Source organism: Myripristis murdjan, chromosome 7, assembly GCF_902150065.1.
Source record: "Myripristis murdjan chromosome 7, fMyrMur1.1, whole genome shotgun sequence".
Lineage (NCBI taxonomy): Eukaryota > Metazoa > Chordata > Actinopteri > Holocentriformes > Holocentridae > Myripristis > Myripristis murdjan.
The window spans coordinates 21123998-21140885 of record NC_043986.1 but is presented as its reverse complement, the minus strand read 5'-3'; the positions used below and the strand labels follow the sequence as shown (position 1 = coordinate 21140885).

The 16888-nt window shown below is 41.2% G+C and overlaps 2 protein-coding genes across 5 annotated transcripts; one reads left to right on the top strand and one right to left on the bottom strand.

The window, feature by feature from the left end:
• The first annotated feature begins 1754 nt into the window (after positions 1 to 1754).
• On the top strand, positions 1755 to 8728 carry hmga1a (high mobility group AT-hook 1a). Of its 4 annotated transcripts, none has more exons than XM_030055390.1 (5): positions 1755 to 1897; positions 2973 to 3065; positions 4308 to 4385; positions 5518 to 5574; positions 6622 to 8728. In XM_030055390.1, exons 2-5 carry the CDS (start codon positions 2994 to 2996, stop codon positions 6682 to 6684), a joined length of 270 nt encoding a protein of 89 aa, XP_029911250.1. In that variant the 5' UTR covers positions 1755 to 1897; positions 2973 to 2993; the 3' UTR covers positions 6685 to 8728. The 4 variants fall into 4 exon arrangements, with proteins under 4 accessions (XP_029911250.1, XP_029911248.1, XP_029911251.1 ...); XM_030055388.1 differs by having other exon boundaries at positions 2973 to 3080; XM_030055391.1 differs by lacking the exon at positions 1755 to 1897 and adding an exon at positions 2038 to 2168.
• smim29 (small integral membrane protein 29) lies at positions 8321 to 14029 on the bottom strand. The gene is made up of 5 exons (XM_030055387.1): positions 13897 to 14029; positions 12971 to 13275; positions 12708 to 12733; positions 12494 to 12599; positions 8321 to 10708 (listed from the first exon to the last, which is right to left on the bottom strand). The coding sequence occupies exons 2-5, from the start codon at positions 13076 to 13078 to the stop codon at positions 10640 to 10642; spliced, it is 309 nt and encodes a 102-aa protein (XP_029911247.1). The 5' UTR covers positions 13079 to 13275; positions 13897 to 14029; the 3' UTR covers positions 8321 to 10639.
• Between the last annotated feature and the right edge of the window lie 2859 nt (positions 14030 to 16888).

Here is a 16888-nt window from a genome sequence, read left to right as displayed (position 1 = left end):
GGGTGTGGGGGATGGGGTTCAAGTAGTTGGGGAGAGTGGGGGAAGACAGAGAGGAAGGAAGTGAATAGAGAGAGAAAGGGGGGAGCTGGCATGCCAGGCGAGCACATGCTGAGCAGAACATTGGACTCATTGAGAAAAGCACTCTCTCCATTCATGCCCTATCCAATCCCCTTTTGACCAACTCCCTCTTTCTCTCTCAGATTATGTATGTACAGTATATTGTCCATGCGATTCCTTCAGATGATACAGTTATAGTGCGTAAAAAATAATCTGGTGATTTTGTGTGTGTCAAGTTATTCCAGACGTGCCCTGACAAAGACGCAGGAGAGGTAAAGCGCATACGCACAACAGTAATCAGCCCATTACAGCCGCTCTCATGGTCATTCTGTGGCATTCTCAGTATGTTTTCAATTGCCGAGAGGACCCATCAACTCCAGATGGGCAGTTCATTTGCATCAGAAATGCTGGTGTCTCCAAAATCAGTAGGTGGTTTGATGCGAACACACCTTGGAGCATTTCCATACCATGTCGTCTCGTCCCGGCTCTATCCACCACACCCTTACAACAAATATCAGATGTTTTTTTCCTATTTCAAGTGCAGAGTGGTCACAGCAGCTCTTGATGGGAGCAGCTCACTTGCAAATGAGTAGGGTCCATCTACATGAAGAAAGGGCAGCTTGATCAAAGAAAAACTACACAAGACAAAAGAGTGATTTCATTTGGTGTGAGTTTTATTCATTACTTTTTATATTATGCGACTTCCACTGAAACTTACTGACTGTGAGCTATGATCATGAAAGTCTCATCTGTGGCAGGTAAACCCACATGTATCTACACTTAACATGTCGGTTTCCATCACATATGGAAACTCAAAGCACATAACCTGTTCGAACACATGTTGCTTTTCATAGGTGATAAGAATATGCGTTGTTTCCTATTTATCATGTCAAGTAAAAGGGAAAAAAGAAAAACAAAACATTTCCCCCTGTGAATCATCTCCTCAACAGCTATCCTAATGGCAGGAGGAAAGTTGAAAAACGAGTTCACGCAAGAGTTTTAAAAAACTATTAAGTGAAAATTTCACATCTGAAATAAAAACTGCTATGTGATAATACAATTTGAAAAACTTTCCACATAAAAACTAGTATGTGGCATGTGCAAAAAAAGCACAACTGGTTTTTATGTGTTTGTGTGTGTGTGTGTGTGTGTGTGTGTGTGTGTGTACAGGCTTCGTAGCAGAACAGGCTTTTCAGGCTTACATCCTTCATTTCAGTGAAACAAATTTGCATACATCATGCCAGACAGCCAACTAGGAAACTTATACAAAGTTATGTAAAGATTTTAAGTTTTTTAAAGGGGAAAAAATAAATTAATGAATACAATACAAAAGAGTTGTTGTGTTTACCTCATGGTAAAAAACAAAACAAAACAAAACAAAACAAAAAAAAAAAAAAAACAAGAGGAAATCACAATTTGCCAACTGTTTTATTTACTTATACTATGATTTTATGATCATAGTTGAAGCCTAGGAAAATTAATGGTATAAAGTGATATATCTTACAGGGCAAATGTGCATGTGCTGAACTGGGGAAATGTTTGAAGAGCATTTGGCTGTATTACTGAGGGCATATCCTATAAGTTTTACACATGCTGGTGTTTTCTGCTCAACCTGGAAACAAAAAGGAATACAGGAGGGGGGTTGGGCATCTCGTACTGTTGGTGGCCCATTTATCATATCTCCGCCCTCCAGTGTTTCAGCTCCCATGAGGGCGGCTCTTTAAATTGCCCCCAAAACTCCTTCGGGCTGGCGCCTTTTCTTTATCTGCAGGAGACGAGACGCACATGCTATTTATAGGACGCTGTGGAATAACCTGCACAACCTCCTGCTGCATTACTGGTAAAAATTTGAAATCATTATCTCTTCAAAATCTGTTCACTTCCTTTCTAATTCACAACAGTGTGTGTATGTGGTGTGTGTGTGTGTTTTTTTTCCTCCCCGGCGCTGCATAAAGTGGGATTTTAAAGGGGCGGGTTGTGTGTTGTCTGACGAATAAAAGCTGTAGCCTGTAGATCAGCGAGAGGCTTTTTAACCGGGTATAGCCAAGCAAGCTCCAAAGGAACATTTTCGTCTTTAATTTGATCATTGGGCTTTAATCGAGGGGATAAAGGTAAGCGCAGGCGAGTGCGACGGGAAAGGACCTTTGCACGGTCGGTAATCCTTCCACCTTCCTTTTCTTTCTTTCTATTTAAATTCATTTCGCAGAATTTCAAGATGCGACTCCAGGCTGCATGTTTTAAAAATGCGATAGCGTCTTTTGTTAGTTAGCTCTAGTCTTTTTGCGGGTAGGGAAAAAAAATTAAGCCGATGGTTAATTCGCTCGCTCGCGCCTCTGTGCTTTTGTCAAATGTTGCTACGAAGCACAGACATCCATGAAGGCAGCGCTTAGCAGACCCCGCTGAGCACACCACAGCCATTGTATACCCGTGGCTGTGTGACTACGACCCGGCGTGCACACACACATACACACACCGGGAAATAGTTTTTATCTCCAGGCCCCAACTACTGCAAATAGGCCCTAAAATGGTCGGTGTGTGTAGGAGCGCCGTGTTAGCAGCATGTGTAGGTTTGTGCGGCCTCCCGCTGCTTTACTGAGTCCGGGCAAGCAAAGCAGTGTCGTGCAAGCCGGCTGATGTCAATCCCTTGTTTGTCCGCCACCATTGGCTGTGTAATCGAGCGCCGATGGGACATAAATAGACCTGGAAATGCGCACGGATTAATTGAGTTAAACGTTTTACCGGCGTCTAGTTATCCTTGTCATTTTTTGTTGTTGCTCCTCTCTGAGCCGGTGGAGATTTTTTTTTAAATAAGGCCGACGCGGTGGCTATGTCGTAATCTTTAATGCTAGGTGAAGCCGATGCCAGATCAAACCGAGTCTCAGCGGTGTGATTTTTTTTGTGTGTGTGTTTCTCAGATCCGAAAACTAGAAGCCGACATGAGTGACCAGGACACCCAGGAGAAGGCACCAGCGAAAAGGGGGCGTGGAAGACCCCGCAAGGAGGCCCAGGTAAAAAGTTCTGACGTAAGTAGCGGCAATATTTTCTACTTATTAATTTACCAGTGTGTGTGTGTGTGAGCTGGCATTGACAAAGGGCATGAAAGCAGTAATGGTAAAAATCAGCACACACAGGTTGTTGAGGTTGTTTTGAGTAAATGATGCAAGCAAAATATCTCCTTGCAGGCTATTAACGTACAGTTCAGGCTGAGCTAGTTCAGCAGGCATTGGCTATTGTAGATGATGCATGTGAGATGTGAAACTAGCGTGGCCCCTGCAGTATATTTCCATATATCATATCACATACAGGATCTGCTACCTTACTGAGCTATTTTCCCCTGACTTGACTGTAAGATTCAAGTGAAACGTTCCCTGTGGTGCAGACATCCACAAACTTCCTGTGTGTCTAGTAGGTTTGTATCAGTTGTAACCCCCACAACCCACCCCTTCTCTCCATTCAATGGATGGCACAGCGCAGTCATAAAAGATGGGTGGCTCATGTAGCCATCACTCAACTTGTTTCAGCATTGAATTGCTTGGTTGCCATGGGCTGTGGTTGTAAACACACCAGATACGAAACAAGAGAACAGCCTGCCATGATACAGCCTACAACCACAAATTAGCATTTGAAATGCATGTGTGAAATGGCTTTGTCATACCAACATTTCCTTTTGATCTTTTATGCATTTGTTAATATTTAATAGAATTTCCAGTTATTACCTAAATATTTATTTACCAACATAACTTTACCTTCCTACTCATACCTGTATAATGAGTGTGGCTGTTTGACTGGTTTAGGGATTCGAAAACATCCATCTTTCTGACATACTACTAAATATGAGCCTTAGCAGGACAAAAGAGCTTTATTCCACTATCAGCAACTCGCCAGTTTGTTGTTTTGCCAGCAGTTCTTTCCAAAGGGCTTGTTATTGTCATTAGACCATGGCAACCTGTGGCTGTGACCACTTGTCAGCCTTAAAGTAGCATTGAGTGTCAGTTGCACTGACCTTGAATTGTGAACCCGTTGTGTCAGGAGAAAGGCCCCCATGTATGTCTGTGTTCATGCATTTTTTTTTTCTTCCCCAAAGCATGGTCCAGTTGCTCAGGGAGCCCTAAAAATGTAACCGTTTAAATGCCTCCTTCAGTACATTTTGGAGGAAAATGTTTGTATGTTGTAGATGCATTTTTAAATTTAGCATTACGTGGTGGTCCCAATTGATAATACTGATCAACATCTGGCTGTTAAATCCACAGGAGCCTAGTGGATCCCCAACTACAAAGAGGCCCAGAGGACGGCCGAAGGGCAGCACAGGGAAGAAGTCCGCCAAGAGTGTAAGTCAGCACTGTCTGCAGGCCTGTCTCAACATGGCCACAAGTAATCATGTGTGCAACAACTAATGACCATCCTACACAACACCCATCTGGACCAAGACACAAAATATCCTATAGAGAAGCCGCCTATGCATTTTCCACTCATATTCCTTTGCAAGTGTTTCCTTGTTTTATCTATCACCCTTACAAGTTACTTCAGCTGTTACTGAACATTTTGTGAGCTTAACGGTAGCTAACCTTATCCTCTTAAAAGGATGTCCTGCTGTTACTTTTGATTTATTGGTTAACTGCAACTTTTGCCGCTTCCCCCTCTCTGGTGTCAAAAATAGAATGGCCAGGGCTTCCCATTGTAAGATCTCGGTTTACTGGTTTTTTTTTTCCTCTCCCTCTCAAGTGATGCTCACTCTTGTACTTCCTGTCCTCCAGCTTCCTGCAGCTTGTCATGCACAGTGTGGTGCAGGTGCAGAGGCCGCAAGACTGTTTCCAAGCTGACACTAAGCACCCCTCCACCCCCACCCAGCACACAGCCCTAGTTCTTCTCTCCCTGTCGTCTCCATAGCAACAACTGATTTCTCCTTCGCCCCAACCCTGCAGCTCCCCCATGCGCTCTGTGTCTTCAGCACTCGGCACTGTGTACGGAGGGAGAGCAAACCCATATACATGCATGATATAGGTTTAATGGTGAGGGCCGAGCTGCAGAGGGTTTGTCTCTCGCTCAGTTCCACCAGCTGTCTCTGAGCCTCAGACCAGGTGGCCAGCGAACTGGAGTGCCCTGTGTGCAGTTCCTGTCGGCCTTCCAGATAATAGCCAATGAACCCAATGCCCCCTTTCCATCTGTCCCATTGCAGAGGTAGTACTGCCATCTGCAGGCAGTGAATGGCTGCTTTCTGTGGAGAGAGGCTATTTTACATTAGAGATAAGGGAAAAGTAAAATTGGTCACTTGGATTTATCTCCTAATTCAAATCCAAGCTCTCACACTTTTTTTTTTTGCTTTGTGTGAGCACAAGCCTGCAAGTCCCAGCTTTCTGTTTTTTTGTGCACACAACAAACATGCAAGGCCTTCAAGTGTCATGCCCCACCCGTTTGGGGATCTTCCCAAAGCCGTAATGTTTGTTTATGCTCTTTTCACAGAAGACGACGGCAGCAGCTAAACCTGGTGCTAAACGCAGGGGAAGACCCAAGAAGGAGGTACGAGTCCACAGAACATAGAAAATGCAACATAAATCCTAACATTTATTACTCAACTATTTCATTAAGACTTTCACAATGACTCACGCAACACAACACAAGATTACCTGCGGGCTGAAAACTCCCTTGACATTGCAATTACTTGGTATAACTGACTGCAGTCATATATTGCATTTTCTTAATTAATTCCCTTTTGCCTGTTTCTCTCCTCATAGACGAGTCATATTTACTCATCACAGCTACTTGGTTCTCTTCCATCATTTATAAAAGAGTGCTGCCACATTTCTTAATCACACAAAGCCTCTACCTGGCTGCATTAACAGGCAACCCTGGACTTGCATAATGACTACCCTCTTCACATGGATGTGTAGTTTGAGTCATAAGCTTTTAAGTGTACTTTTTCACAAGATTATCCATCCTTAGAAAGACGATGACTTGTTTAACTGGCTGTTTTTTAAAATGCAGCTCTTTGCCAGAAAAAACAGAGATGCTGGACTAGCAAGTCAGAAAGCATGTGTTTCATTTAAGGAAGAAATTGCGGTCTTGTAGTAACATTCTGTCATGTGCATGAGTGGTTAGGGCGTACTCAAAGACGCCTGGATCGCATTAGTCACAGAGGAGACTGACCCAAAGTTACCCTCCTAACTAGCCTCTCGTTTTTATGAATGAATATCTCAGGAGTAGAGTGGGAGGGAGGGGGGGGGGCGCATTAATGAGAGTTCTGAGGAGGAAAATCAGGAGTGCAAAGCAGGATGCCTCATTGTGACTCACCACTCTTATGAATCACCGTTCACTACAGATGGCTCACCCCTCCCCTGGGTGTTATTCATGCCGCAGTGATTTATCAAGATTTACAATCCATTTATTTTTTAATTTCCCCCCCCCCAAGCTGATACTTGGTGTCTGGTCAGCTTAAAGCAGTCATGTCAGAGCATGAGTCGCAGGCAGTTTTGTTTCACTTTGCTGACGGCACTAGTAGTATTTTGAATGGCATTTCCCCCTGTGGGTATCACTCTGGTCACTGTTTGGTTTCTGTTTCTGCCACAGGAGAAGGAAGAAAAGGCATCCCAAGAATCATCTGAGGAAGAGGAGGAGGAGGAAGACCAGTAACTCACAACGCATGCTACCTCACTCAACATACTGACTTACTGTTAACCAGAACTGGGCTGTATCTCCAACACCAGTGCCACCACAACCACCACTGTTCACACAGCCCTCTTTGCCAAAGGAGGGTTAACAACAGTACATAAAAATCTCTTCATGCAACAGCACTGGATAAACAATGGACCTTTCTCAAGCATAAATCTAAGAATTACATGAAAGGTAACAGCCCTTTTCTCTCTGTCATGTTACCACAAGTCTTTTATACTGGACAAAAGTATGCTCTGAGGAGCCTGGACCTTTTTTCCCCTCCCCTTACAGATGGTTTGTAGGACATTTTCTCTCAGCTTAATGTTACTTATTTGTTGTACCCGCATCTGAGATGGTAGGGCATATAGACTTTCTCCATGTTTTGTACTGGACAAAGGTGAATTTTACCTATACTTGGCTTTGTTTTTGTTTTTTTGTTTTTTGGTTTGTATGTTTGTGTGTGAAGTGATTAACCTATCCTTTTCATCTTAACATAGATGGAGGAATTGAGCTTCAGCATTTAGAATGAGAATAGGTAACTGATGGTAGAAATGTTTTTCCATGTGTAATCTGTGTAACTGACTTCAGCCCTATTTCACCAGTAGAGCAGAATCCCCTTTATCAACCCGCCAGTCTGATCAGAATTACTGTTAATTTTTTTTTTTGTGTGTGTGTGCGTGTGTGTACGTTTGTGTGTGCGTGTGTGTGTGTGTGTAATGTTTCTTTGGTTCACATACCCTCAAAAAAAACATGAGTGTGCTGCTTTTTATTTGATAATAAAACTCAACTTATGGTTACATGTGTGTGGTTCAAGGATAGGCTGGCAGTTATAGGCTGAGAGCATTGGGTGTCATTTTCTTCAGGGAGCTTTTTACAAATGCTGTTACTTTGGCATCTGTCTTCATATGGTCCTCACTTTCCTCGCGCTCACTCAATCAACTGTAAGGCAACCGGTAATTGGTCTACCAAGTAGTTTGATTGTAAGAGGGTAGTGGCACTACTATCCAATGGGGCTGTACATTTTTTTTTTCATTCCATTTATCTCACTGCTTCACCTAGCTTAGTCCTTATGTGTCATTACTTAGTGTAGTAGTATGAATTACTTCTCTAGTCTTTTGAGGATGTGTTGTATGCTGACTGCTACAGGCAAAAAAGATGTTTTGTTTGTGTATTCCTAAGTGTCAGGGAACTCTTGGTCACAGTCCAATTACTGGGTTTTTCCACAAACCTAAGCTGCTACAACCTCAGTTACAAAACCCGGCAAACTGCAAACAGGCAATACAGAGCCTGGAATTTCATACCTCACTCAACAGCTTACTTCACCATATAATTGCATTTAACTGGTTTCTGTTGTTCAGTATAACCTCTGGCAAGAGTTTGGAAGATGTCTTTATTACATAGTTTTTGATGTTTTTTTTTTTTGTTTTTTTTTTAACCTGACTGTAATGAGTTGTCGTGATGATGGCCGAGTTTGTGATTGTGTGCATACACGCGCTGCTTGGTTCGTTCAACAGAGCTTGCAGACAGGTTGTTTTAATGTGTGAAGCAAGTCAGGGAGACCTGTCAGCTTAGCAACTGTGTTCGCTGACTGTGGTAGATTAGCAGGTGTGTTTTCTGTTTTTTCTGTTAATTTTTTTTTTTTTTAAATAGATCTTCTGGTGCACTGAAATGTTGGTTCAGATTTTCATGGACAAATGTTTGTGTGTTTGTGACAAAGACTGGGCGCGCTCTCCACTTTCATTATCCTGTTATTGGCCTCAGTGTGTTTGGCACAACCACACACAGCCATCCTCCCCATATTTCATACAGACTGATCATATCAGCTCACATTCTCCAACTACTCTGACCATATCCAATGCCATTTTACATACCAACATCTGCATATGTTCATTTATACTGTAAGGTCAATAGGATTGGGATCATTCTTTTTAATGTACACTGTCTATAAATGTACAATGTCTATATTTCTATGGTGCCCTACGACAGTTTGTATCCAGAAATGGTCAATAAAGACAAGAATTTATTTTCTTGGTCACTTCTTCTGTCGCTGTCTTGTAACATTGACTATGATACTGAGCTGTAAAGTTTCTTTTACTATTTAGTAGCTTTGTATGTTTGCTAGCGGTTATCAGCTGCTATTACCAAAATACTGCACAAAAACTCAGTGAGGTTACTTTAACTTATTTTCATTGTGTGAAGCATCAGTGTAAACCAACATGGCATCAATTTACACTTAAAGCAACAAAATATTACAACAATCTTAATGGTGAAACTTTGTAACAGTGCAGTCAAGTTTACTTATTTTTTATATTTTCATTTTCATCAGTAGTTGCATTTTCAAGTGCTACCCAACATCACAGCCTTAGATGAAAAGTTTATAAGGCACTGTCACGTTTTACCAGTGCAAATCAATGTCAAATATTTCAGTAACACAGTGGATTCAATTCACATTGTAAGTGGCCTATTTTCATTACATTTCAGATATGGACAGAGGGGATCATTAGGTGAAAAAAAATCAGGAGCTGCTCTGTAAAACATTGATAGGGAGATAAAGTAAAAATGACTAGAGAAGCACCCAGGTGCATCTTCTCAAGATACAGTGGCTGGTTTAGACAACAGAATAAAGCTAATATTAAATGCAAAAACTCAAAACCTTGTATGGGTCAATGAAACCCATCCTTTGTTGATTGTCCATGGAGCACCTTGAGATTTTACACCTGATGACATTATGACTCTTGGCTGTCTAGTTTTTGGTTTTGGAAAAGACTTGTCCAAATTATGCTCAGAAATACTGAACAGTTCCAGACCTATAAAATACATTACTTCTTCCACTGAGTGGTGTTCTCATTCAAGGACAGTTTAACAGTTCTGTTGTATTCAGGTTACATTCACAAATGCAAGGCAAATAGTCAGAAAATCCAACAGTGTATCTCAGAAAAAATAGCTGTTTCCTGAGTACTTTATACAGTCAGACCTATGGTATTTATCTGCACAGATTCTTCAGCCGGAGGTAAATTCATGCTGGTGCCATGTCTTTCAGACAGGACATATTTAGGGCACTAGTCACGACTCATTGTGGGGATGAGAGTAGGTTGGCGTAGCTTACTTCCAGATCTTGTTTGTCATGCCATAGACAAGATTCATAGGATCTGGCTAAACCACAGAGATCTAGGTCATGGGGCAGGTAGTTAAATGCAGTTACTAAATTGAAACCAAAGGTTGCTTTCATCCTGAAAGTGAAATAAAAATGAAAGAGAAAGCATCCTCAACAAAAATATCTTCTTGTGTATTAATATATTTTCATTTCATCGAAGTATTTTGAAACTTTGGAACTGTAAAGTTTTATGTTAATACTTTTGCTGTTTGATTAAGTGCTATGGGTATTTAATCACAGAAGCCATGAAGACTATACAGAAAATTAACTGAAAATTACCAACCAAGGTTAGAAACTCCCTCACAGCAGGAGCAATGATCTGATCTGATATAGTTAATTCATAATTTTCAGTGCAAAACTGATGGCAGAACACAATCATACCTGTGACATTTTGTAAACATGGTGCCTAAGAAAACTGCTTGTCCCATCTCCCTCAACAGCATTATCAAGCATCAGGAGTAAACGTTCTGTAATCTATGTCTTTGGATGGATGCCACATTTTTAACCTTCAATCATGACACTCAACATCACAGTAAAAAGCTGAATAAATACCCTCAAATAAATAGTTTTAGATCAGAAACTGCAACTGTTAGGCACACAGGATTGGCATCAAAATCTCACAATAAGCACTCATTGTCTCTGGGAAAAAAAGAGAGATGATGACTGATTCTGAGGGCAAAAGGTCAAAAAATGTCTTGTGCACAACTTTCAAAATTTTTGTGATCTCTCTGGCTGAAGGATATTTCCATGCTGCTGCAAATGTTCTTGCGTTTATTACAGTCATGCATGGACATCTTTAGTCAGAAGGGGGCGTCGTTGCTGATAAGTTCTGGCCCACCCTTGTACAATCTGGGGACATAAAAATCACAATGAAAAACAGTGTTAACAGTATTTACAAAAGGCATTCTTTTAGGCAACTCTTATCCCAATATAAACGTATGATGATGCATAGGATTTTCAAGGGCATAATCCTGGCCACTTAAACCAATACAAATCACCACAAGCAAGAGGGGTGTTGCTTTTGCTATTTCACAAATTCATGTGAGTACAACCAAGTGAGCAACATTATCTTGGCCAATATTGCCATCTAGCGTTTCTCATGACACAGTGCACAACTATGGGCTCAATGTACTAAATTCATCAGGCCCTTGCTTTACCTTGTATACAGACACAGATTTTACACTTCTAATCATCATTTAGGTCAGTTATTTTAAAAACAGGTTATGTAAAACAGCAGGAGTATTTGGATCTTCAGTGGTAGCTATGGGAAAAAAAAATATCTGGCCATCAGATAGCTTGATAGGTCTATACCGTATTTCCCCAATTAATAGCCCGGGCATTTAATATGCAAAATCAACTTGGATTAGGTGTTTAAAAGAACCAGGCAGCTATTCGCTGCAGGCCTTTATTTATTTTTACATAGACCTGCAGCAGGCCATTATTGTGATGACAGTTACTGTCCAACATATTTTTTAGTACAAAAGTACTGTAAGGCATAAGGTAAACATATCTGTACATGCAAACAGTGCAAACCGTCAAATTGGCACGCGGCGAGTCGTTCCCTCTGACACTTCTGTTTTCTGTCAAAATAAGAATTAGTGAGTCGATTTAAGATTACGGTACCCTTTTTTCTAACGTTAGCTAGCTCTCTTATTTTGACAGAAAACGGAAGTGCTGCACAGTTATTGTGCGGCTAACTGTTTACTTCTGCAAAAATAAGGTGAATAGCCTTATTTTGGGTTTATCTCAATATAATGCAAATAATCGCCCTGGCGGTTATTCGGGTGGGCGTTTAATACGCAAAATGGGTGCAGACCCCAGGCGTTTAAAAGAACCAGGCGGCTATTTGCAGCCCAGCAATTAATTGGTGAAATACAGTATACACACTTAATATGGCTTGCATCTATTTGCTGCTAGAGATATTTTTCAGACATATAAGTGTCATTTCCAGGAAAACCTGGGGAGGCCAAAACTTTAAAGAGATCCATTCTCATGAATGCTTTGGCCACCAAAGAAATATCAAAAGCAGCTACAAACATGTCTGCTGTGAAAGACGTGAGGAGTGTAAATCCATTGAGTGGTGCAAACTTATGACTATTAATTTTTCTGGGATATCTCTTCCAACTATGTTTGAATCTACTGGACAATGTGAGTAATCAGTTGAGTGCACATCTGACTGAATGATTGGTGCAACCAAGAGTTGCAAAGCCCTAAGAAACCAACAGCAGTAAAGCCCGAAATATAAAAGAGAAACTATAAATCCCTCCATGTCCCTCCATGAGCGCAGTCCCCCTCTCGCCCTCTCAGTGTCATGATAAGGTGTCAAAAATTAAAGGTATGAGATGCATCATTCCTCATATTTTGTCAAAATCCAATCAATGGTGCCATGATGTAAAAGCACATGCAGTCAATTGTATTGCAATCTACAACACAAACTGAAATCTGCAATTTGGAGGATCACCATTCATCACACAAATTTTGCATGGCAGTACAAATGGAAAATTATGTTTCATGTTGACAACCTTCTTTTATCAGCCATGTTGGCTACATCTGATTTTGGAGTGAAAACTTGTCCCACTCATCCCAGACAATACAGCAGCTAGACAATTTGGAAACTGATGATGTAGACCATACCCTTGTGTCCTCCTCTCTCCATAACATCTCTTGCTCAGCTTCATTCAGCTCCTCGGACGGATCGTATGAGTAAACCGGTAACAGCTGGTGGCGGAGCCTGTCTATTCTGAGTAGACAAAATGTGATGAATAAAATTAGGGACAGCACTTATTTAATGAATCACATTCTGAGATACAGGAAGGAAAAAATCACTTTGGAACGATAAAAAAGTTACCTTCGTTTCTTACGTATGTACATAACCTAAAACAAAAACAGAAACACAAAGACATATTACACATAGAGATTATAATCAGGCCTCTGAGCCATTTTGACTTTCATTCATGCAATTACAGAAAGCACTTTGATCTCTATCGCAAGTTTACAATGTCATTTCAGCCCAACTTTAGTACCATCTCATAGACATCTTTTTATGTCCACGCAGTGCAACACTCAGCTCAAATAACTGTAATACACCACCCAACCCTGCAAGCTACTCACCACAGCTGCAGCTATCCCAATGATGGTGATCAGGAAGAATGGCACCAACACATAGCTGACTGCCACATCCCCATCTATGATAACAGGAGGTTGAGTAGTGATGTTCATTGCATATGCTCAGGGAGGAGGGGACACAGGGGGCTGCTTGTGCTGAGCCTGTGGGACTTTACCAGCAGCAAACCCCCTCTGTGAGGCAGAAACTGTGCTGCAGCAATCTCCTCAAGTTTCCTCCTTGTTTATGCCTCATCCTTGTCGTTCATGTGACTCCCACATGGTATCTCCGCCCTCCTTAATCAGCGTGAAATCTGAAGGGAGACAAAATGAAAGGAATCTGCACACTGTAAGGATCACACCAAGGACTTGTTAACGCTGCATACTGCTACAAGTATTGTTTTAATGCGTAGTTGTGATGACAGTTCAAATGATCTGTTGAGTTAATTAACGTGCTTTGAGTCATAATTCGTCAAAGATGGTAACACTGCGTGTAACATTTAAAAGGGACATTAAATTGTGCTGAATTCTGCAACTCGGATGAATATCTCGCGATTTTACCAACAGTTCGCCTAACGTTAGCTAACATTGAAGAAGCTGTGATGGTAGCCTGTTTTAGATAGATGATACGGGCTATTGTCCGTCCATATGCCTTCCTCACTAACTGCTTTACATATCTACGATTTCATACTACCTACAGACAAACTGACTTCCCTACAAAGCGCACTAAAACTCGCTAGCTTCCAGCTACACCGACAAGTTATGAACAGCTACCGCTAGTTAACGTTACACTTGTGACTGCCACCGCCATGAGTGTCAAGTTCATGAGCTTGTACCAACGAAAAAGGCAAGTAAATCATCTGAGTCAGGCTAAGGTTGGTTTTCGCTACATAAACGGTTACATTTGGGGTTGGAAAGCTTGAGTAAACACCCACCAGACGTGTTTTCCCTGTTGTTGTGCTTCCTCTCTGCTGCACCGCTACGTCGTACTCAAACCGCTGAAACCACAAAGCCACTAACGGCCGTCACGTGACCAAACAGTAGCTACACAGCTCGGGCGGAGGGGCGGGCCTGTTTAACGAGGAGACTGGATGCGCTCGTTTAAAGACTCCACGTGGCTTTGCTGCTGCTCATGTGATGGCTGCATGCTGGACAGGATGGAGTGGAGCTTGTGTGCTTTGAGCGGAGCGGAGCGTTTGTTTCCTGTGCTGTATCAGGCGGCTGTTGCATAGGTAATTGCAAGCTATAGGCCTCCATGAGGAGCGTCAAAGTGGACAGCAACTATTTGGCATCGTCTAAACTGGACACATTTAAATTTAAGTGATGGGTTTGGTTACCTACATTGCTCTAATATCAGTGTGCCTCATTTTATCTTTCTTGAAAACAGTCAAGTATACTCTCAGACACTCTCTCAACATAATGTACAAAGAAACAGAAGCATAAATTAAAATAAATATAAATCAAATATAAATCAAATAAAAAAATAAAATAAAAACAATACTGTGAAGAATAGATTCCATTAATATAAAATCAATGTAGAAACACAATACATAAGTTATTCCTCTTCAGAGTATAGGTTGGCAGTTTTATTACTTCTTTTAGTGTCTATCTTTGATAGTCTATATATTCTTGAAATTCACACAAAAAACAATTGAGTTGGGTGTAACCTTTAAAGTTCAGCATTTATGTATATGAAATTTACCATATAGAACCAAAAGTTTACTATGTAAAATTTGTCATGTCTATAATAAGTAATGGCTAATATTAGTTTGCTAGGTATATCTTTAGTTTTTTACGTCAAACCTACAGGTAGCAGTGTGTGATCCTGAGTGAATGAACTCTTTATGAGAACAGAAACAAATGATTGTCTATACAATACTTACTGATGTGCCTCAGTGACACTCAGTGTGAGAAATAACAGGCCAACAGGAAGTTGCAGCAACTCTGTGAATGATTAATACACCAGTGATTACACAGCACTTTTCAGCATCAGGGAAACCAACCAAATTTGTGTTGCAGCACTAGTAGTGTTGTAGGCCGGGGAAACCTTTCATTTTCACGAATAGGCGCAAAAACACAAGGAGAAGAATTATAGCTTGTTCTTTCATGTGTTCATTATCTATTTTGAGAGAGCAAACTGTTTCCTCCCCTAAGAATCTACAAGGAACAAGGATGTAAACAGAGATGTCCATGCAATAAATTACAATCAATCAGTCAGTCAGTTACTCAGTAACCTTGTTCCAACTTCCATGCATTAACCCTTGTGTGGTGTTCATATTTTTGCTACTCAGCTAGAGTTCATTATTTGTCTGTAGTGGGATCAGCTTTGCTCCTGAGAAGCAGTGTGAGACTGAAGCCTCACCACACAAAATGTGGATGTGGAGCAGCAGAGGGAGATCCTGGTGCAGTGAAGGTCTGAACAGCTGCAAGAGGTGTGTTGGCAAGCTAAAGTGTCAGCTGACAGGTAGACAGAAAGCACATGCTGCTCAGGTCAGGAAGTGAAGCTGCTGATTAGGGCTGGGACAGTATGCTTGTCTCCTGATTAAACTGAACATGATTCCTAAAATTGAACTGAAGTCCATCAGAACATCTTGCTTAGTGCATTGCATTCATACCTTGCTTTCTTTTGGGCTTATAGGCCTTACAGCCTGACAGGCAGGCCCGCCAAATTAAAAAATGGCTTAGCCCCAGTACTCTGAATTTCAAAAGGCTAAGCTTTTCCGCTGAAGTCCAAGCACCTGAGAAGGGGAGATAGGCTGCCAGTGCCTCTGTATTTTTCCTTCTCCTAGTAGGCATAAAAAAGGACACATTTAAACACATTTATCTAATTAAAATTATGTTTGTAATTACACACACACAGACACACACACACAGACACAGTGTGAGCCAGACCACTTCTAGATGTGGTGAGGAATATCTGCTCACCTTGCACCGTGTGCATTTATTTACACCTTGCTGCTCCAAGCTGTAATCTAACAGCTGCGTATGATGTGACAGTCAGAAAACGGTGCAGATAATCTGGTTCACAACAGGGCTGCAGGTTTGGTTTAACACTGGTTGGTTAAACTGCTGTTCTAAATATGTTTGGCCAGTTCAGTGTGTTTACAGTGCTGAGTGGCACATATGGCACACTGTTGTTGCTTTTGTCAACATTCACATTTTTAGCTTCATATGAAAATATTTAACATATATACATATGTTACATATTTAATTTATATATGTTCATTGAAAATGTGTTCTGATATATGTTCACAGAAAATGAGCCAAGGCCAATTAATCGTATCATTTTTCTGTAGGTAAAATATGAAAACCCGTCCCACAGACCCAAACACAATACAAGGGTTAAATGCCACTGTGTGTGTCATCAAGCCAATGACAGGCAGGTCTGTCACTGTCTGGCCAGAGACAGAAGTAACGTTCTAGAAAGTTCACAGCATGGGCTCTAGTTTCCCGGCGCAGCGCGGGATGGCGCAGTGCAGCGCCATCCCGCGCTTACAGTGCAGCAACAAAAAATGGCACAGACATGGGGTCAACATTTTTGGAAAGCTCTTGACCTCTACTATCATGCCCGATGGCAAACCAATAGGGGGCGCCACTGACTAGTGTCAAAACATGGAAAAAACATGATTTCACTATCTTAAGAAAAAAAAATAATAAAATCTGACCAAACAGGCGTTCTTCCCACACCCAAAAACTTTAATAAAGATTGAAAAATTAGTGATCACAACATCACATAATAGACATAACATATTAGAACTACAAAATCTATGGCGCAGGACACCTCTGTGTGTTGCAAATCTGCACGAATTGTAGTTCTGGTACCCCTCTTCCGGGTTAGGATAAACATTGTGAATTTAGGTTTAAAAACCATACATACAGTAGTTTTTCAACAGCAAAAGCATAACCTTAACATGTAGCCTATGTTTA